This window comes from Xiphophorus maculatus, chromosome 2, assembly GCF_002775205.1.
Source record: "Xiphophorus maculatus strain JP 163 A chromosome 2, X_maculatus-5.0-male, whole genome shotgun sequence".
NCBI classification, from domain to species: domain Eukaryota; kingdom Metazoa; phylum Chordata; class Actinopteri; order Cyprinodontiformes; family Poeciliidae; genus Xiphophorus; species Xiphophorus maculatus.
Genome location: NC_036444.1, coordinates 19,195,139 through 19,215,744, shown reverse-complemented (window position 1 = coordinate 19,215,744; position 20,606 = coordinate 19,195,139). Strand labels below are relative to the sequence as shown.

The following is a 20,606-nucleotide window of genomic DNA, read 5'->3' as shown; positions in this document are numbered from 1 at the left end:
CTTCCCTTCTACCCCCAAAATTAAACATTTAAAATAAAATAAAAAATTGCTTTTAAATGTCATTTGAAGTTCTCTTTCCTGGTTTGATCATCACAGCTATTAATGATTAAGCTCTTGTGTGATTGTTTTGGTGAGATTAGTTGTAAATAGCATAATTACACTTGTATCAACGACCTGTACGATGCCCTTGACTGAAACCAAACAAAGTTGTTAATGGAGCATATAAAGGTCAAGCAAATATTCATCTGTTATGCTTATTTTGGAAAATAAGGACACTTCTTATGCAAGAAAAAGTGGTTTGTCATCTGGGAAGTTGTCAGTTCGATTTCAACCTCCCAGACCACATGTCCAAATGTCCTTGAGCAACACATTGGGTCCAGATATGCCACAGGTCATTGAATTGTGAAAAGTACATAGATAATGTGACTGGCAGTAAAAACATTTAAGTTGAAAAAAAGTCACATTAGAAAATTGGTTTTATAATGAAGCAATTTTATTAAAAGTAAAACCTGACTTACTGTACGTTTTTAATATATTCTGCTTTTTTATTGGAGCTTAGCTTCTGCACAAATGACATTGCATCATGGTTGGTTGACAAAACAAGAAAACAAGCCCATATTGTGAAACGCCTATCACTGGATATTTGTGGCAAATTGATGTTTTTAGTCTTGGGGAATTTCTTCCCTGTACAGAACACATTCACCTTGAAAGACTTCAAAACAAGCTTGACTTGTTTTTTTTTTTTTCATTTTACTGTTATGAATGCAACATAAGATGAAACAGTGTTACCTAATCTAATAAAATCAGATTACTATTTTCTTTGCAATTGAAACGACTCAGTTTTATCCCCTTATAAGCCATCAGCTGGGTGGGCATGTGAATGGTGCAGTACCACTACTGCTCTTATTAGCATGAAAGACAAATTCCAGTGAAAGGTGCAGATTGGGTACCCCGAACTGCTGCTCTGCGTTGTCAAATATTGCTCAATCATTAAACCTGGCTGCAAGGAATGTTTGAATTTAAAAACTTGAAACTTCTTTCCTTGAACCATTAAACATAAGGAGTTGCCTTTATGGTGGCTTTTAAACAAGTCCAAACCAATAATTGCTGTATTGTCTCATTTACAGCCCTGGACATCTCAATCACACTGCAGTTCTATCATTGCACAAGGCGGGCACTCACTCAGTCTTTTGAACAACATATCTCTACACAAGTCTTGTATAACGTGCAATGAGAAACCAAGGTCACTTCCTCTTCTGCTAATATGTTACCCAATTAGGAATGCCCAATTTGAAATGCAAGCCTGTAATATTGTTTTGGTAAAAGTTCTTATAAAAGAGTGGAAAGTACAGCTTCAGAGTAAAACGCATGTACAGAGCTGAAATCAGAAAACTCCATGTTTCTTCCCCCCCCCCCCCAAAGCAATAAGATGCCAAAATATAAAATATATTATAGTTACTACTGAACAACTAAAAGTCTTTCCAGCCCATATAACTAGAAAAAGGCCCACTTTAATTTAGTGGAAACCCTATAAAGATTAAATGGTTAATAAGTAGAAGTACTGGCACAACTCATTGGCCACATGTTAGCAGTTTAAACAAGAGATAAGAGTCAAGCTGTGGCACGTGGTTCAACGATTTTTCCAAGTTATTTTTTCATTTAGGTGGTTATCTGAGAATCCTGGGTTTTGCAGTGATATAATAGATGCCCATATTGCAAAGTCAAAAACAAAAAACCCCACACAGAGAGTAGGTTTTGCCATTTTATTTGAGAAAGGGGAACTTTAGATCCTGTTCCTTGCACTTCAGGTTAACCTGCATTGCCTGGAAGAGAGAGTCATTATTAGACATGAGATTCAAATTACATTGAGGTTCAAGGGTGTAAGCAGCACTTACCTGCATCACTCTTTGGAGAGTCTGGTTTATTTTTAAAGCCAGCAAAAGTCGTGGGTTTCACACATGCATCTAGATGCATTTTACTAAACCAGAGTCCTGAAGTTCAACTGCTTTAGGTTGACAGGGCTATGCAATACTCACTGTTGAACCAGGGTCACAGCAGAATGTGATGAGAAATTAGTGAAAACATGCAGGATTAAAATTAAGTGTACCTTCAAACAATGACTATGTTGCTGGTGGGAACTAATTAGTGATAATACCTGGAACAGTTCACATTTTGAAGCAGACATTTTATTAATTATTTAAATGAGCAGAAGAAAAAGGAATGAGCAGACTGCACAATTTAAGCCAAAGTTCAACATGTTCATGACCTGACGGCACCAATGGCAGTATATTGTCATAACTCACATGAACCTTCAAGGCTGTCCTTGTCCAACAGGGTATTGCTGGAGCTTAAAGCCATTTTGAGCAGGCTGGTAGCTTGATTGAGTAAAAATGCGTTCAAAAGTACTGAAAGGAATAGAAACAGAAATTGCCTCTGCCTTTGGCAAGTAACTAACCCTTTGTGGAAAATTTGTGTTCTGTTTATTAGGTTCATTAACACATTTACCTACACCGTTGATGCAAGGTACTTGACTGCAAGGCTGAGATTCTGCATTTAGGTAAGGGTAGCGAAGGTCTGAAAAAGACCCATATTGGCCAAGCCTAGAGAATGAAGATCTACATGGGGGTTGTACATTAAAGGATGTTCTCGCAGTGTTTCCAGTCTGGTACATCTGCCAAGAGACAGAACCTCCTTCATTAGTGTCAAAGGGTTTCACATAGTAATCTTTTCCCTCTTTAATATGTCCACGGTCGTCTTGCTCAGGAAGTTTCTTTTGAACTTTATATCCACTTGGCAGACTGTGCAGAGCGGCTACATCTTCAAAAGTATCATAAGAAGGTTCTTTTCCACTGTTGGACTCGTGAAGATAAAGGGAAGAAATTGGTTTCTGCCATGTTTGTGGCCTTTTTGAAGGAACAACTTCCAACATGGGAGAATTAAAGGATGAACTGCCATAAGCGAACAGGCGGTGATGTGGACTTGAATCAATCTCAGCATTCTTTTGGAGATCACTGTATGGTTTAAAGGGATTGTCATGTGTAGAAGCATAAAGGCCGGATGAAGGTCTAGGCTGACTTTCCACATAGCGGTTTGTGATGGGCTTCAGAGAACTGTAGAAACTTTGAAGCCTTTCAGATTGCAGTGGTTTTGGCTGGATGGTTTGATATTTGCCATTTAAGGGTCGCGTAACATCAATGAGGTATTTTGAAATTCCCCGGACTGGAAACTGAGGCTTTCCAATCTCTGAATCTCTTGGAAACCAGGATGAAAAGCTTGGCTTTCTGCCTGTAGGTTCGTCAGTAACAGGCTCATAAGGAGGTGGTTTCTTCTGTTTTGGTTCAATATTTAGGATTGGCCATTTCCTTTCAGGAAGCCCAGTCGTTCTGTGGTGCCCAGCATCAAAGCCTAAAACTGACTTTTTTAATTCACTCTCCGGTAATTGTAGTTTTTTTGCCTCCATGTATCGAGTCAAAAGAGACTCAACATTTTGAGGTTTGATAGTCAAGTACTCACCACCTTTAGTGAGGTTTGACAATTTTTTAACTGGGAAGGAAAATTCTAGTTGTAGGGTGGGAACTGCAGAATCTTGTTCCTTTTCACCTTTTTGATCGCTTGTGAAATCTTTGACATTAGCAGCAACACTTTGAGAACCAACACCAACATATTTGTTATCTTGAGATCCTCTGTTATATTGAGGAGGAGACAAATGTAGCTTTGGTTTTGAATAAGGCTGAACTAAGTCTTCTCTCGTTGGGCTTGTTTGGGCTTTGTTGAGACCCAAACGTTCAAGATACTTAACAAAAGACAAAGACAGTGGTTTGGTTGAATCTGGTTTTTGAGGTGCCAAACTCTGCCTGGTTGTGGGAGTATCATAGTTTCTTTGTGGGGAAATTTTGTGCTGGTTTAATTGCCATGTTGAAGAGGTCAGTTTGCCCTCAGTAGGTTGGGTGTAAGTCGACTCATCTGGCTGCTGTAGAGTTTGCTTGGGTCCAGTAGCAGGATAGTTAGACCATGTTGAAACCAGTTGCTTTCTGGTTTGTTCACGTGCTTTCTGGTTGATGGTGGGGGATTTCAATTCAGTATATATAGAACTCAACCTTTTCCCTAGATCTCCATAACTGGTCTGAAACATATTTCCTGGGTTTTGGTTTTCAACAAGCATGCCAATGGGTTTTATTGGCTTTAAAGATGCAGCGGGAGGGGGAATGGTAAGGTTGACCTGGAAGGTTGAAGTGGGAACACCATGGATATTCTTTCCAGCTTTTGGATCCTTTTTGGAATCTCTCTCAGGGCTTTGAAACTCAGAAATGCTGAGGCCACTTTGAACATTTGGTTTAGTCTGGAGTTTGGGGTCATTTTGCAGAAAGACTTTGGTGGGAGAGTTGGTTTCTTTCATTTGATCGAGTTTATAAAAAGGGAGATCCAAGCTGACCCTGAAACCTCGGGGTTGAACCAAAGGGTAGTTTCTTTGTGGTGCAGGTTGGACTGGAAGGTTCTGTGGCCAAAGATGATGTGGAGTTTGCCTAAAAGTCTGACCAGGGGTCAAATCCTTCACACCACTCCTTTGAGGGTTTTGTCTTGTGTTGATCAGATTATTCTTCAGCTGTCTCAGAGAGCGAACATAATGCAGAGGGCGGCGGTAACCCAGTACTTCCCGTTTCTGTCCTCCATCTTGCCATGGTGTGTACCTAGTACTGGCTGCAAGAACAGATCATGTCAATATTTTGTATACATTTACTTTGTTCTTATTTAGCAGGGCAATATCAAATTGTGGCACACAGTAGTCAAGATTCGAGCAAAATATATATTTTTTATATATTCAACAGAGACTGATTGGAGTATCTATTACCATCTTGGCAGAAGAAAAACATCTAGAAAAGATTTTATATTGCAGACAAAAGTTATGGTGCAAGGTAAATATTCAGTTATTGCCACTTTGTTGGCACATTTTCTGAGTGTACATCAAATCACAGAGAGCACTGGTCAAACTAAAAGTAATCACAGTGGTTTCAAAAAAGTTTCAGAGGAGTTGCCATGTTTCTAGTAACAACAACACCACATGGACTGGAGTTTGCAAATCAATGTTTAACCCAAATCTGAGTGTGTATGCTTCCAAGGCCAAACCTTAGAGGGACCTTGCAGGTCTAGCTTGCAAATAAAATTCATGCAAAGTAGTTTAATCACACAGAAGGGATAAGATCAATTTTAAGCATAAAGCCAACATTTTGTCAGATTTTACCTGCATTAATTTAGAACAATATTGGAATTTCACTTTTGCATGACATGGTTTGCCTGTTTAATAAAGGCTCAAAAGGTGACTTACAAGTCAGTCGATAGCCTACATATGTATGAGACCATTTCAATGGGGACAAATTGCCTTTTTCATGTGCCTCAGGCATTGGCTAACATCAGTTTTAATGGGATTTAGCAGTTCAGACTGTGGGTTAACAGGCCTGAAACAAGTCATTACTCTTTTTACCAGTTTCACATGTTGCAAAAGGAAAGTCAGACTTACCTCCTGGGAAAGCAGAGGCATAAGTCACTTCCTTTATTAGGCAAAGCATGAATATTCTGTAAGATAATTGAAAGGAAATTTTTTCCAAATATTACATTTCAGCCTAAATTATTGAGCAATTACTGGACTCAGTAAAACCAGATTAGGCAGATTTGTTACCTTGAAATCATGAAGCCAGCAGTCATGACTGCTGCAGCGGCACTCAGCAAGCGTCCTCTGAAACTTTCCAGCTACAAGTGCACAGCTGCCCTGTCAGTTTTGCTCCAGTTGAAAGGTAAACTCAGGTTTAACCATCATTTATGCCAACAAGGACCTGTGGAAGCTTTGAAGGGTACCAGTCTCCCATTCTAATGAGATGAGATTCAGAAAGGGAAACAAAAAAGGCTCACGCAGGTGTAACCACTTAGTGTGATTGCTCTGGGTTGTGGTGGATTTACTGCTTTTGGAGAAGTAACAGGCAAGGACACATTTGTCCTTTTAAAGTCCTATATTTTTGAGTCTCAAGTAAATTTTTCTCCCACAAAAGGTCATTTGTTCATGCTGAGCCTTTAAAAACTCAAATGTGTGGAAAAAAAATGGAGCTTTGCTGAGCACTGTGTGAAATTAATTTGTTTATGTAGTCTCACAAGTATATTTTTCCAACCAGAACAAGAGTCCATCATAGTCTGTAAACACTCATTTTAAATAAATTATTTCTTTATCTGCTACTGACTGCATTATCGGAATTTGCGGATAGAAAATACATTTGGTCGTAAACCAATACTTAAAAACTAATTTAATTGGATATTTTATGACTTGTCTCCTCCCTCTTTACCGAGAAGAGTTAGGAGTGGTGTTTTATTACTTTTATGAGCAAGCCTCATTTTCATCCATTAAAAACATTCAGACCAAACCAAAAATATAGATTGCCTAACTATATATTTTATCTTTAATACTAAGGCATTATTTTCATAAACAAAAAAAAAAGACTTAATGAATTTTATAAGTCATAAAGACAGTTTTGACCAGTCTAAGAAGTTTAGATGTTGTAGAAGCTGACATTTTACAAAAATGACTTGGCATCCCAAGGACATCCCTCCCAAATAGAGCGTCAGCACCTTCCTGAATTCACACAGGCTTCCAAAAGAGTGTTATCAAGGTAGAACTCACCAAACCAAGATAAAAACAGATGAGCAGGATTGACCTAGGGTCATCAACACATTTCAGAATAATTGGTTTTATCCTTGGAAAACCAACATGGAGAGCAGCAGATAAGGTTATTCATTCATGAGTCTTCCTACACAAGATAAGACCATTTAAAGTTTCTTACACCTATATGTAACAAAGAAGACATGATCAAAAAGGAAAACGTTTTTATTTAGTATGTACAGCAGGAGTGAAACTGATTTTCACTTTGAACCACTTCAAGGTCACGAGTATCCTTAAAGTATTGGCCTTGGCAGAATGTATTGCTTAAAATATATCATTCCATTTGACAAGTACTTTTTGAAGTAAAATATTTTTTTAAAATTATAATGTAAGTTGCTGCTTTGATAAATTAATATTTAAGCACATATTCTATTTATATGTCCGTCTGACCTCAGGTTTAGAGAGCTACATCAAAAACATGGTGAGCCATGTTAGGCCCATGGGCCTTGAGTTTGGCTCGCTATATACAGTTTAAAAACTTGTCCCATCTTCTGATAATGAACACTGTATATGCAGTGTTGAATCTTTTTTAAGGGTCATATGTTTTTAAGTCATATTCTCAATTGTGTCAATAATGCTTTTAAAAAAAACAAAATTATATTTACCGTTGCATCACAGTAAATATGCATCACTACTTTGAGCCGTGTACATATTTTTCACAGGAAGGTACAGAAAAATAGACTTTGTGGTCACTTTAAGTCACTACTGAATCACTGAATGACTTTTTTACCAGCTGACATTTATTAATGCAAGTTTAAAAAACATTTTAGCATTCCTCTTTTCTCATATTACCTTTCTGAGAGTTAAATAAAACCACACACACTTTTCAAGAATGATGTTTTATTCAAGGTCTGTATGGCACAAAGATTCTTGGGCATACTGGCCACTGTATATTTTGATGAGGTTTCTTCTGAATAGTCCTTTCCTTGAGCTGTCTGAGGGTTCAAAGGGGAGTTGGTGGGGCTCTCATCAGGAAGGTTTGTGTGATCTGGAATGTTAACTTTCTCCTGTATTGGTGGAAAACCCAGAACATGACATGGATATATGTTAGGATGAACATTTATCAACTGTGAAGGAGCTTGTTCGGACCAGACATTAGCCATGCCATCTACTGGTGATGGTCCAAAAAGCAGCAATCTACCAGGAAGTTTGACAGCACTTAATTCTTCACGAAAGCCTCTAGGAGATGTTGATTTAATTTTTATGTGGAACTGGATACCTGCCAAAACCTCCAAAAGTACCAATACCTAGTATAATGACAAGGACACCAATATGTCTGACTGGCCAGATCCAAACCCCATAGAAATCTGGATAATATTGCCATGAGAGAAATGAGAAACCCCAAGGTACTATACTGCTCGTTGCAGAACCCCAGGCTAATGGCCTCCATGCCATGCTGCACTGATGCAACTGTCCAGACTGCATCTTTGATGCATTTATTCTATCCTAGAAAACACATTACATTATGTAATAAATCTCTACATAAAGTTTTACATTTTGTCTTTAAATAATTGTGTTGTCATTGGAGATGATCAGGATGCACGACATAACTTAATTCAGCATAATGTTTAATACAAGCCAGACCTACCAGTTACAAATATGGAACCATAAACAACTTCTTTCAACAAGCAAAGCAGCAGCAGTCTAGAGAGAAACTGTAAAGTCACTTAATCAGAACTTAGAAAAAAAAAACTCTGCATAACATTGTAAAAGTTGTATTAAAATGTACCTTATGTACCTGCAGCATACATGGCTGCAACAGCTGCACCTCTCAAACTGTCCATGTGCTTGTGCTCTTGCGGTCAGTAGACAAATATTATTTGTCAAATACTATTTGCTTCTCAAAAAAAATGCACAACTGAAAAAAACCTTTGTGCATGAAAAGATTTTTCTGTTTTCTCCCTGTAAATAATCCTGCTCTTCAAGAAAGATCACTTGAGTAGAAACAAAAGTAGAGCCAAAATCCATGCAGTGCCAGGTGTAACTATTTTATGTGATCGCCTTGGAAAGGAAACCTGGAGAGTGGCATTCAGAGGAATGTTTTAAAACTTTTCTGTCAGTCCTAAAGATGGCAGCATCTTGTATGGAGTCGTATTAAACCCACCAAAGAAAAATAGCTTCAGGTCACCATGATATGCTGTAATATGATGTAATAATGTTTCAGTTGACTTAATTTGTTGTGGAATATTTTTCACAACAACCATTGTGTAAACAGAATGACCAATACACTTTAATTGTCTCGATAATAAAACTAAGAATCTTTTCATCATGAACGACTCCTGTGGAAATTTGACATCATCCAGCAGCATGAAATATTATACTCTACATTCACTCCATTTATTATTGTGTGCAGTTTAAAAGTGGGAAGTTTGCTTAGTGAGATTAAAGATTGAGAAAGAAAATGAATCACAGTACAGCTCCAGTCAGTGAGTGGCCATACCTTCAGATTTCCATGATCAGAGGCTGTGTGGATCACTAGTCACACCAAGGTCAGCCAATGGTGCATCAAAGATTGATCACCAGCCTTGGTCATGCTTTCTGCTAGGATGAGCTGAGCATGCACCATTCTGGCTGCATGATGATAATTTATAGCTTTTAGACTTTCACTTGTTTATGTTCCTTTCTTTTATTTGTCAGTTGATTTACTTCTGAGGATGTGCCCACAGTTTTTGAGTTTCCTGTTTGATTAATGGGACAGATTTAGCTAAGTACAGCTCTTTGTGCTTTGCATCATCAGCTTGATAGCTGGTGTTGATATGTCTGGTTACAGACCTTCTGCTGGCTTGGTAGTGTGTGTTACACCAGCTTAACCAAACATCCTTCAATTTCATGTATGTGAAGTATATAATGTATCACATACATGATACATGAGACATACACATACACATTCATGAGAAAATGAAAATGTGCTTTAGATAAAAATAAACGTATGACAAAACTGAAGAGTTTTTTTTTTTTCTAAGGATTTTATGTGGTCAACCAGCACAATGTGGAATATAATTTTGAAGGGGATCCCCTTCACAACTTTCTGTGAGGGGAGTTCAATTCAGTAATGCATTTCCCAGGATAAATCCTAAAGTACAAATACAATACAAAAACTATATTTTGCCATGTGAAAAGTCAGATACTATTTACTCTCACTTCTGCAAATCCTCCAGATATTTTATAAATTCAGAGTGAAAAAAAGAAGAAAAAAAAAAATACGGGAACTTAAAAAAAAAAAAAGGCATCCCATTGTTTTTGACTTTAAGGCGGGGGCTACATCAGGCATCATCCTGCTTAGAGTCCTGCTGGGAAATTTATCCCAGGAATTCAGTAATGAATTGAACAGAGATGTTTGTCACTTTAGATATTGTTTTATAACCAAAACCTGCTTTGAATATCTCTAGAGCCTTCTCCCTGATCTATCTGCTTTGTTTCTTAGTTTCTATGATTCTGCTTTATTTGCTAATGATCTCCATCAAATCTGAGATCTTTACAGAACAGCTGGCTTGATGTCAAGTTTAAATTGCACATAGGTGAGCTCTTTTAGTGGATTATTTGATTTAGAATACACTTTACTTTGTTGGATTTATCTGGGAGTATCAGAGTAAGGGAGCTAAATAGAAATGTTCCAATTCTCATATAAAGCACTAAAAAAACATAACATTTTTACTTTCAATGTCACTACTACACAATTTATTAAAATGTAAATAATTGAACTGTTGAATTCTACCTGTAATAAAAAAGAAAAATGTTTCTGAATTTCTTTTCTTGTTAATGACACTGCTATCATTTTATTTGCTGTTAGGAAGCTATACTGTCTACACTTTCCAAAGAAAAAAATGTATATTGACAGAGAGGAATGAGTATAGTTGTGACATTTTGTCCATAGTTTTTTGAAGCAGTTTAATCAGTATTTTATATAAAATGGACACATCTCTGCTGTTAATCATATAGCTGCTATTTTATAAACTAAAACATAAATCATTAATCTCAAACACAATGGGTGAAATGTTACTCCATCTATTCATCCATCCCTTGTCACCTAATCTATGGTTGGGTCGTGGGAGGAGCAGCAAACAAAGAGACCCAGATTTCCCTTTTCCCAACCACTCAAGCCAGCTGCTCCACGGGAATCCCCAGGCGTTCCGGCCAGGAAACATAGTCCAGAGTTTTCCTCTGGATTTCCTCCCAGTGGGATGTGTTCAAAACAAGACACCAGGGAGACATCCTGCTTGCTAAAACCAAAGGTAAATATTGTTGAATGCAGTGGCACTAATGACCATGAAAGGATTAAACATCTATGAAAATTAATGGAAAAAGAGGTAGAGGGTTATAAAAACCAGCAGGGGGCAAACAAGCACCAGTGTCCACATCAATTGTTATGGAGTTCCAAGAAAGACATTCCTACTTTACAACCCCAACCAATATCCCTGCAGACATTTTAATCAAATGGTTCACAAGTCATTTCCAGCCAAGGAAAGCTTTCACACTTCTAGGCAAAAAAAGAAAACATAATATGCTTTCGCTTTTATGTGTTTTTCACCAGCAGGTGGCTCCCAGGTGTTATTAATCTAGCAACTCAGTGGAAAGTTGAGCGGGGACATGAAAGCCTGCTGCTCACAGATGGGATCACTTGGTATGATTATCTTTTGCAGGAAGTGCTTATTCAGTCCCCTCCAATGAAAAATGATCAGAGAGGAGGATACATTTCTTTGCACCTATGTGGATTCTTTCTGCTGTGCAGTTTTATTAAACTCCACAGAAGAAGAAGAATAAGTAGTCAAAGAACTTTCTGTATGAAAGTTACACTTTTGATGGAAAAAATGTTTAACTTTAGTGTTTATGAAACTGGAAAATACTGACATCTTTACACTTTATATATATATATATATATATATATATATATATATCTTCTACATTTCATCAATATTACAAATATATTGTTTTTTTAAATGAGAACATGAAAGAATCACAACAGGGGCATGTTTGTTTTATTATTTATTGCATGTCCTTTTGTAAGACCTGCTACTTCTCCTCAAAGCATTCACATATGAAGTGTCAAAATTATGTGAATGTCAGTGTGATATGGTTTTTATGCTAATCTAGTCTTTTTCTGATCTAAACCAACTGTTTTGTTCAATTTCAAGGAAACATGTTAGAATTAAGTTTTTATTTTTGATGTGACAATCTAGATTTGTGCTTACAGATTTCTTTATTGCTTTGTTGCAGCTGTCAAACAGCCTAAACAGCAACAATCATGGTCAAAGTGACAAGTTTTGTTTGCAAAAGGCATCATTGCATTGAATGCATCATTATAGCCACATATATCACTTTCATGCCAATGCCACAAGCTTGGTCAAAAGTTTCCTTCTCGTGAAAGAATTTACTGATCCCATCACATTTTTTTCAAACTGTGGCTGAAGACTGAAATACTATAGGCATTGGAGAAAATATTGTAAATGTAAACCAAAATGAAATCAGAGAATAAGAAATTAAGAAAGTAGGAAAAAAATATATATTGCAGTACAAGTCCCAGAATTGACCCTCAGCGTTGGACTCTGTCTCCACCTATGTTGGTAAAGAACATTGATGTGACACCTTTTAAAGGGGACATATCATATAAAGTCCACTTTTTTAACCCTTAAATACACGATTTGTGTACTTTGAGTGTATAGGAGTGCAAAAAAAAATTATATTCTCTCTCTGTGGTGCATAGATATCTATCAGCAAAATGAGATGCTCTATAAGGCTTCTCAGAACAGGGATAAATGAGGGGTCTGTGGAGCCCTTATTTAGCCCCTTTATATACAGTAGGTATGTAGTCCTACCTTATATAGGCCATACTTTGTATATATATAAATTATATAGGCCATAAAACAATGATTTACATGCAAAAGGGAAGGATGTAAAATCATTATATGTCCACTTTGACACATACACACTTGTTACTGATTGAAGATTTCTGATAGGTTTTCATAGTGATCTAGGTAGCTTCCAATAATTAGCAACAAGGGATTTCTGTTTGGATACCATAGTTGGAACAATGTAACTCTGACTGCTTGAATGATATCTGTTTGCAAAAGAGTGAGGAACATGTGTGAATTCAATGAGAAAAGGCAAACTCATTTGCAAGAGGCGTCTTCTGGTCTGCTGGGTTTGTGATAACTGAGTGCAGCCCATTTCCTTAAGCAGGTCAAAGCAATCAAGAAAATCTGTAATTGGGGAAGTAACAAATATCCTATTATTCAATTTCTGCTGACACAGGTCACTGCTATTCACACAACAGTGACCTGTGTGAATTAAAAGTATGTGAGGTAAATCTTGCTAACAATATTAGCTTGATTTTGCTTTCATATTTTTATTTAAAAAACATTTTCTTGGCCGCTTTTGCCAATTTTATGTACTGCAGCTATATAACTTAAAAGAGAATGTCAAATGACATTATTGAGGTTGTGTGCAGAAGTCACGAGAAATTAACAGGTGTTGTAAAATAAAGTGAAAACTACTGTAAATCACTACTGTTCATACTGGCATCAGTTTTCTTTAAGGCAAGTGAAGATGTACTACTGTTCTGCTAAGGTACAATACAGTAAAAAACAAACATGTTTAAATGTTCCTACTTTGTGAAGCTTGGGAGGATGGGGATGAAATGAACAGAAAAGAGCTTTGAAGCTCAAAACGAGGATGAAGGTAGAGAGTGTAATACAACCTGGCTCCCACTAGGGGAGCTATCGGTGCGAGTAGAGATCCGGAACACATCTAAAAACTGCAGGACACTGGCCCTTGAGGACTGGAGTTTGACACCCCTGATCTAAGCTAAGGTCATACAGGTTGAAATGAGAACAAATGAAAACTTGAAGGATACAAAAAATCACAGAGTGCAAGTCTGCACAGACATATGTGAACCCAGAGATCAGTTCTACGCTCTGTGTGAACAATCCAATGAAGTAAATTAAATTTAAGTTATTCAAACTGTAAATTACAGAAGCTGAATGTTCATGATTTTCCCATGCAATTTAACTCGGACAAGAAGTCAAGTTTTTTCAATGCACTCACTTAAAATGTATTGCCTACTATGTAAAATTTACCACCAAATGTTAACAACACAAGAGACCTAAATATTTTTTGCTGAAACTGCACAAAACAAGTCAAATAGGTGTCATAAGAATTCTGTCTGAGGCACAAGCAGAGAGCTAACATCAACCTGAACCTAGTAAAGCTACACTGAGTCGAACCCCTGCTGGCAGCTCGGGAGCTGACAGTCCATCCTGGGAAAGAAAGTGCTGTCAGACACAGGTCACACATGTGACGACCGTTTTGTCACATTTTGTTTTGCGATCACTTTAGATTTCTTGACCACAAGACATGCGGAGGACAGAGTGCTGTTTGCTTGGGACTCAACATGTCAAAACTTTCTCACTCAGAGTTTTAACAATCAGAAAAATAACTAGGCCCACACAAAAAGACACATTTAGCATGGCCTATAAACATGTCAGAGTCCTCTCAGGTGGCTCTGTGGAGGAGAACGCTCTCTTCACTGTCACTATCAGAGATCTCAGCTCCTGAATTCTCCTCAATAACCTGGAGGTGGAAGGAACCCTCAGGCTAATGAGAGATTGTTGCTGTTGAAAAAACGTTTGAGACAGGTTTGGTGTACGCACCTGCCTATCAAGCAAGAGATGGCAGTTTTTTTAGTTTTATAACATAAAACTAAGACTTTACATATATAACTAGAATGGAAAAGAAATATTCATTATTGTTCATCAGTGTGGAAATTCAGATCTGCCAGCTGCAAAGTCATATGCAAAAGTGAAGGAAGCTATGTGATTCACACAGGTAAAATATAGTAACAAAAGTAAGAAATGGAGACTGTACAGTCAGGACAGGTCTAGAACATGAGTAAAAAAATATTGTAGTTATTAAAAATAGCATACTCAGGTTCAAAGAAACAGGTAACTGGATAGGATCATTTTTTCTAGATTTCTTGTGTTCAAGTTGATAATTAAAAAATGTGTACATAACACATGTAACAAAAGAAGAGTGAGGGACAAATACAAGAGTGAGGAAAAAATTGGGAAATATAGCAAGGCCCTATTCAAACAACAATAGAAAAATCTTTATTAGTGTTTTTTATAATTGCTGGCTTTTTGCTTGTTTTTGCTGGTATTTTCACTATTTATCTTTGATGATGAGCGGCAAGTATTAGTAGTTGGAATCACTCTCTGCCGACACCCTAATATTTTGCTTCTTCTGCAGATTCTCCATGTCTCCATAGAAAGATGTCCTCTTTAACCTTTGACACTACATGTAGGTTCATTATTTCTTGAACATGTAATGATTAATGTGCTTTTTGTATGTCCTGGAAGTGTAGGGGTGTTTAAATGTTTGGTAATAGTGTTATAATATGCCATATTGTCAGTCAAGCCTTTGTGCTTGGGCCAAATGTTCAGTTAGTGAAGTGGATAATTATCTAGTACCATCATAATCATTACTTGTGGGAAGCTGAAGCAATTACTGGGTGAATTTTCTGAGAAGGTTTTATGTTTGACAAAAGGCATTCTCTGCTACAACTGGCCTCTTTTTTAAGAGTCTGTTACTGAATAAAGCTAGCAATGTTGCTCCATTTGCCTTTTCAGCTGATGTGATTTCATTCAATGAATTTGCTTTTTCAGGCAGAAAAAAAACCCCAAGAGCTTATGGATTTTAAGAGTTTCCAAGCCCCCACCTTTTGCAAACTAAACAGAGTAGAGGGGAGTCAGACTATTTTTTTAAATTATTTTACTTGAGACTTACTTGGAAATTGACTTTTTAGGACATTGGAGTCTTTTAAACCTAAGCAGAAATATGGGTATTAGGACAGCTGAACACAAGTTTAGCTTTTCAATACAATTAACGATTCAGTATTTTGATTCTGAAAATACTGAATAATTTCAATTAACTAAAAAGTGCTTCACTTAAGTACTAGTTCAAGGTTATTTCAAAGATCACTTATGCAATCAGAATAATATATATATATATTTCATTTTCAGTTTTTTGATTTTCTTGTAACTGATTTGGTTGATTTAAAGTTGAGAAAGTATGTTACATTGATGGTGAAATTTGTTCCTAAGGTTGTTTTTTTTTTACTTCACATAACCTGGCATTTCAAACAGGTTTTTGTGGACCATGAGTTGTGTAGATGAGCTTGCATTTCACACATTCTACATCTGACTGAAAGAGCTCAAATAAAAGATTCCTGCTACCCACTGATAGTCACACTTGACCAAAATGTCATCTCTCTGAAACACTACTCTGTCAGGCCTGAAGTCACGACTGCTTTATTCAATCAAAAATTTGGCTTTTCTGTTAAAAAAAAAAAAATCCCAGCCTTTTGCCGAGGTTTAAGAGGCTTAAAATCTTCAGAAGATGAAAATGTGCGAGGTGAACCTTCAGAGTCACACAGGGTTAGAGGGATGAAAAACACAATTGGGGGAAAACTCTGAAACCAAATCCTTGTCTCAAGCAACAGCAAATAAAATAAAAACTCCACTGAAAAGTTTAACGTATAGTCTCAAAGAAACAGTTTTTCTCCCCATCCATTCTTCCCGCTGTGTTCCAGAGCTTCACCTCAACTGACAGCTCTTTCTTTTGAAGTGACATCTTGGAGCCGAGTAACCATTTCCGTCTCTTTTCTGATCTGTTTATTTGTTCCTGCTTCCCTTTCAGCCTCGCCATTACTTTCCGGTCCCTTATTTGCGGCGCTCATTCTCTGCAGCTTTCTACTGGTTTCTCCCTCTTAAATGTAGGAGCGTGTCATGCAGAGTGCAGAGCGTTATCAGCATCTGCTCTTGGTGTCATTATTGAGCCCAGCAGCTGAATGACAAACAGACTCTTTACTATTCTAGGAGCACATGGAGCTCCTGTACTCTGATCTGCTGCAGACCATATAAATACTACAATAATTGTAGATGGTTCAAGGTTGGCATTGCCGTAACACCTTCAGCAATAAAAAATCGTTAACAAATTAAACTTTTATTGCAAATGTAATAATCTAACACAGAAGAAATTACACATATCTGGACTTAAATTTAAGGGCATTTCTTTAAGAAGGTTACAATGATCAACACTTAAAAAAAAATAAATAAATAAAAGTTGATGGTGGTGGTCTTCACAGGTCTGTCCAACAAATCAATCAAACAGCTGCAGCTGATCCAGAATGCTGCTGCTCGCGTTCTCACTAAAACCAGGAAGATAGAGCACATAACACCAGTTCTAAAGTCCCTCCACTGGCTCCCTGTAGCTCAAAGAATAGACTTTAAAATACTGTTGTTAGTTTATAAATCACTGAACGGCTTAGCACCACAATACATTAAAGATCTGCTTTTATTGTATCAACCTTCCAGACCTCTCAGGTCTTCTGGTTCTGGCCTGCTCTGCATCCCCAGAACCAGAACCAAACGAGGAGAAGCAGCTTTCAGCATCTATGCACCACAAATTTGGAACAAACTTCCAGAAAACTGTAAAACAGCTGAAACACTGACTTCTTTTAAATCTCAACTAAAAACCCACCTGTTTAGAATTGTATTTGAAATGTAATCAATTACAAATTTATTGATGGAACTTGACTTAATGCTTTGTTTTGATTATTGATTCTATATTGCATTGTGATTCTGTGTTTGTAATGATGTAAAGCACTTTGAAATGCCTTGCTGCTGAAATGTGCTATACAAATAAAATTTGATTGATTGATTGATTGATTGATTGGTGCCAAACTCACCGACCGTCTTCAGTAATTCCTATAAAATAAATGCAACCCACGCAATTTTGGTAATTGGAACTTTTTGTGTTCATGAGAGTGTCTCAGAAGACTCTGGATAAGTAATCTTTCTTTTTTCCTGGGTTGTAAACATGACATGACACAGAGACACACTTATCCACACTTCTAAGTGCCAAAATGCCACTGGGATTTTAACTGTAATTCACTTTTTATTTAAGGATAGTGTCAATTCACAACACATGCCATCTCAGGCACTTAACAGGCAAAAAAGAAAAATCAATTTGATCCATCATACGTCCATTCCAATTGATCCTGGTTATCAAACAATGCGGTCAAGTTCATGTGATTAATAATGATGGATTGCCGGCTTCATACAGTCAGCTCTTTTGGCACCCAAAGAAGATTATCTTCTGTAGCCTCCAACAGTTGTACTACTACTGATACAACTTATTAAAAAATCAATCAAACAGCTGCAGTTGATCCAGAAAGCTTCAGCTCGCATTCTCACTAAAACAAGGGAGATGGAGCAGATCACTCCAGTTCTTAAGTCCTCACAATGGCTCCCTGTAGCTCAGAGAACAGACTTTAAAATGCCGTTGTTAGTTTATAAATCTCTGAATGGTTTAGCACCACAATACATGAAAGATCTACTGTTGTATTTACTTTCCAAACCACTCAGGTCTTCTGGTTCTGGTCTGCTCTGCATCCCCAGTACCAGAACCAAACATGAAGGAGCAGCATTCAGCATCTATGCACCACAAATCTGGGATAAACTTCTGGAAAGATTGTAAAACAGCAGAAACACTGAGTTCCTTTAAATCTAGTTATCCTGCTTTTGAACTATATTAAATGAGACGCTGACAAAACGTTTGATGTTGGTCAGCATGGTCAATAATTGAATGTAATGTTTCGATTGCTGACTGCGTGTCCTCTATGACTTTGCATTTTTGTGTTTTTATGATGTAAAGCACTTTTAGCTGACTTGGTGCTGAAATGTGCTATGCCAATAAACATGATTGATTAAATGCATTTTATTTAAAAGGTGGTTTTAGGGGAACATAAGGCAACCAAGGCAAAATATCAACTTAATGTACAGCCTTAATAAACAGAAACAAATCCTATATTTGAAAATCAAAATATGAGTGAAATGTTTAATTTATCAGCTGATGAAATACAATATTGTTTTAAATATGCTGTCATAAAATGTTTCAATGAAACACAGAGACCCACACAGACATAAAAAACACCCAACTTATCAGAGATCCTAAATATGTGAAGCTTTGAAAGCTCTGTTCACAGAATGTGCACCTTGTGAACAATCTGTGGGGGGAAGAATGTCAGCAGGAAATCTTTATACACAAAAGGAAAGTATAAAAAAAGAAACCAAATTTATTTCAGGCTCAGGTTGGGGGAAAATAATTCCCCTTTGATTTTAGTCTTGCATCTCAGACTGAATTTAAATAGTTCATTTGGAAATAAAAGGGAAGAATCAGAAGCCTGAATCTAATTGTCCTCTACAGATTTCAAGAAGACGTGTTTGACTAATCACTGCAGGTGCCACCACTGAGTACATGAGGATGGGCATATTTTTTGTCTCGTTAAAGGATAGAGACAGCAACTCTATCCCACCAAGCAATGTCTGAAGCGGTTAAGCAGGGTTTCCCCTAAATAACCACAAATGAGGAGATCAGGAAGGCATTTCAATAGAGTCAGGTCTTTTTCACTGTCAAAAGAATCAAGAGATAGAAATGGAGGATTTTGCTTTACGTGGCAATTACTTTTTATACAGGGCGAGATTGATTTAGGTTTTGTCCCTTAAATCAAATTATAATACAAAAACTGCATTTTGCATTGACTCTGATTATCTTGTTTGATATAAAAATAAAAAGTTAAAACAAAAGAGATCTGGAAGGAAGAAAACCTGTCTGTTAAGATGAATTGTATTGCACAGACACCACAGACTGCAACAACATAATGACTGCAAAGTAAAACAATGATTGCTCAGAATCTGCATCTACAATTTAATGCATGACCAACGCGTACCTAAGAATGAATGGCTTTTTTGGTGTTAAATGTAATTTATGTGTGAATTTACACTTGCATAAACATGCAAAATTATATTTTAAAGACTTAAAACCCAATGAAACAGACAAGATTACCTTTACTTGAACCCCATCAATGCCACATCTCACAGATGTGGCATTGATGAAAAGAGCTGAATGACTGCAGAGAATGTAACCTTGCAGAATATCAAGTTATACAAACTTTTGTGCATCTGAGGAATTTAAAATGGTTGAGACTCTACAAGAAGTTGCAGATAAGAGGTTCAGTAGTTGATAAATATAAAAGCAGTTTGTGGCTTCTACCTGTGGTGAAAAGTTGAGCTGTGGACTTTTAAACTTGTTTTTAAACTTGTTTTACTCTTTGATGTAGATGCAGTGTTTCAGCTAGCTTCCAAGTCAAGCACCTTATTGATAGTGGAACAGCATACAGCAGCATAATTGAAGGAGATGTGTATCGATACAAGGAACTGAGTACAAAGCTGTTTTCTTCTTTCTCTGACCCAGTAACTTATCAAAACCTCCAGAAAGGTTAAACTATTTGACAACTATTTGACATATACCTTCACCTTCTTCAAGTCAGTATTCAGTGAATGTACCTCTGTCTGCAATCATAACATGTAGTGTGTGTGGATGCGTCTCAATCATGTTTTTCACATCTATGTAAACAGGAGACACAACATGGAGGATCCTTTTAATGACTAGTGACTAAGTGTAAAAGCACTGGAGCAAGAAACAGGAGAGTCTGATTAAGTTAACGTGGAAGAGCTGTGAGAGAGTCTGAACTGAGGCACTAAGGGAGAATGGCTGGGGACTTTGCATAGAAACAAGGTAAACACAACAAAGGAACACAAGGGAAATAATTGAACAAGATGACAAGATGAACTGAAACTGGAAAACATGTGGATGATACAATAACCACGAAACAGAGCGTGAGTAAACAAAAGAATCTGCTAAGATACAGTATAATCCATAATGGCACTGAAATCAAAGTCACATAGTTTATGGTGTTGATACAAAATAGTAATTGTTAATGAAGTCCTCATGGTTCCATTTATTGGCAAATATAAATGTACAGAATAATTGTTGTCATGTGTACATT

At 37.0% G+C, this 20,606-nt stretch overlaps 1 protein-coding gene across 1 annotated transcript; it reads right to left on the bottom strand.

The window, feature by feature from the left end:
* Positions 1-1,749: 1,749 nt before the first annotated feature.
* LOC111610868 lies at positions 1,750-5,838 on the bottom strand. Its single transcript, XM_023345915.1, has 4 exons — positions 5,675-5,838; positions 5,516-5,571; positions 1,896-4,698; positions 1,750-1,823 (listed from the first exon to the last, which is right to left on the bottom strand). The coding sequence occupies exons 1-3, from the start codon at positions 5,698-5,700 to the stop codon at positions 2,312-2,314; spliced, it is 2,469 nt and encodes an 822-aa protein (XP_023201683.1). The 5' UTR covers positions 5,701-5,838; the 3' UTR covers positions 1,750-1,823; positions 1,896-2,311.
* Positions 5,839-20,606: the final 14,768 nt, after the last annotated feature.

What these genes read in the sequence shown, in the direction of transcription:
- LOC111610868 (XM_023345915.1), bottom strand. Translation starts at nt 5,700, where the DNA reads ATGACTGCTGGCTTCATGATTTCAAG. An exon ending in GCTGGCTTCATGATTTCAAG is followed by an intron (nt 5,572 to 5,674) that starts GTAACAAATCTG and finishes ATTATCTTACAG; the next exon opens with AATATTCATGCTTTGCCTAA. An exon ending in TGCCTCTGCTTTCCCAGGAG is followed by an intron (nt 4,699 to 5,515) that starts GTAAGTCTGACT and finishes CTGTTCTTGCAG; the next exon opens with CCAGTACTAGGTACACACCA.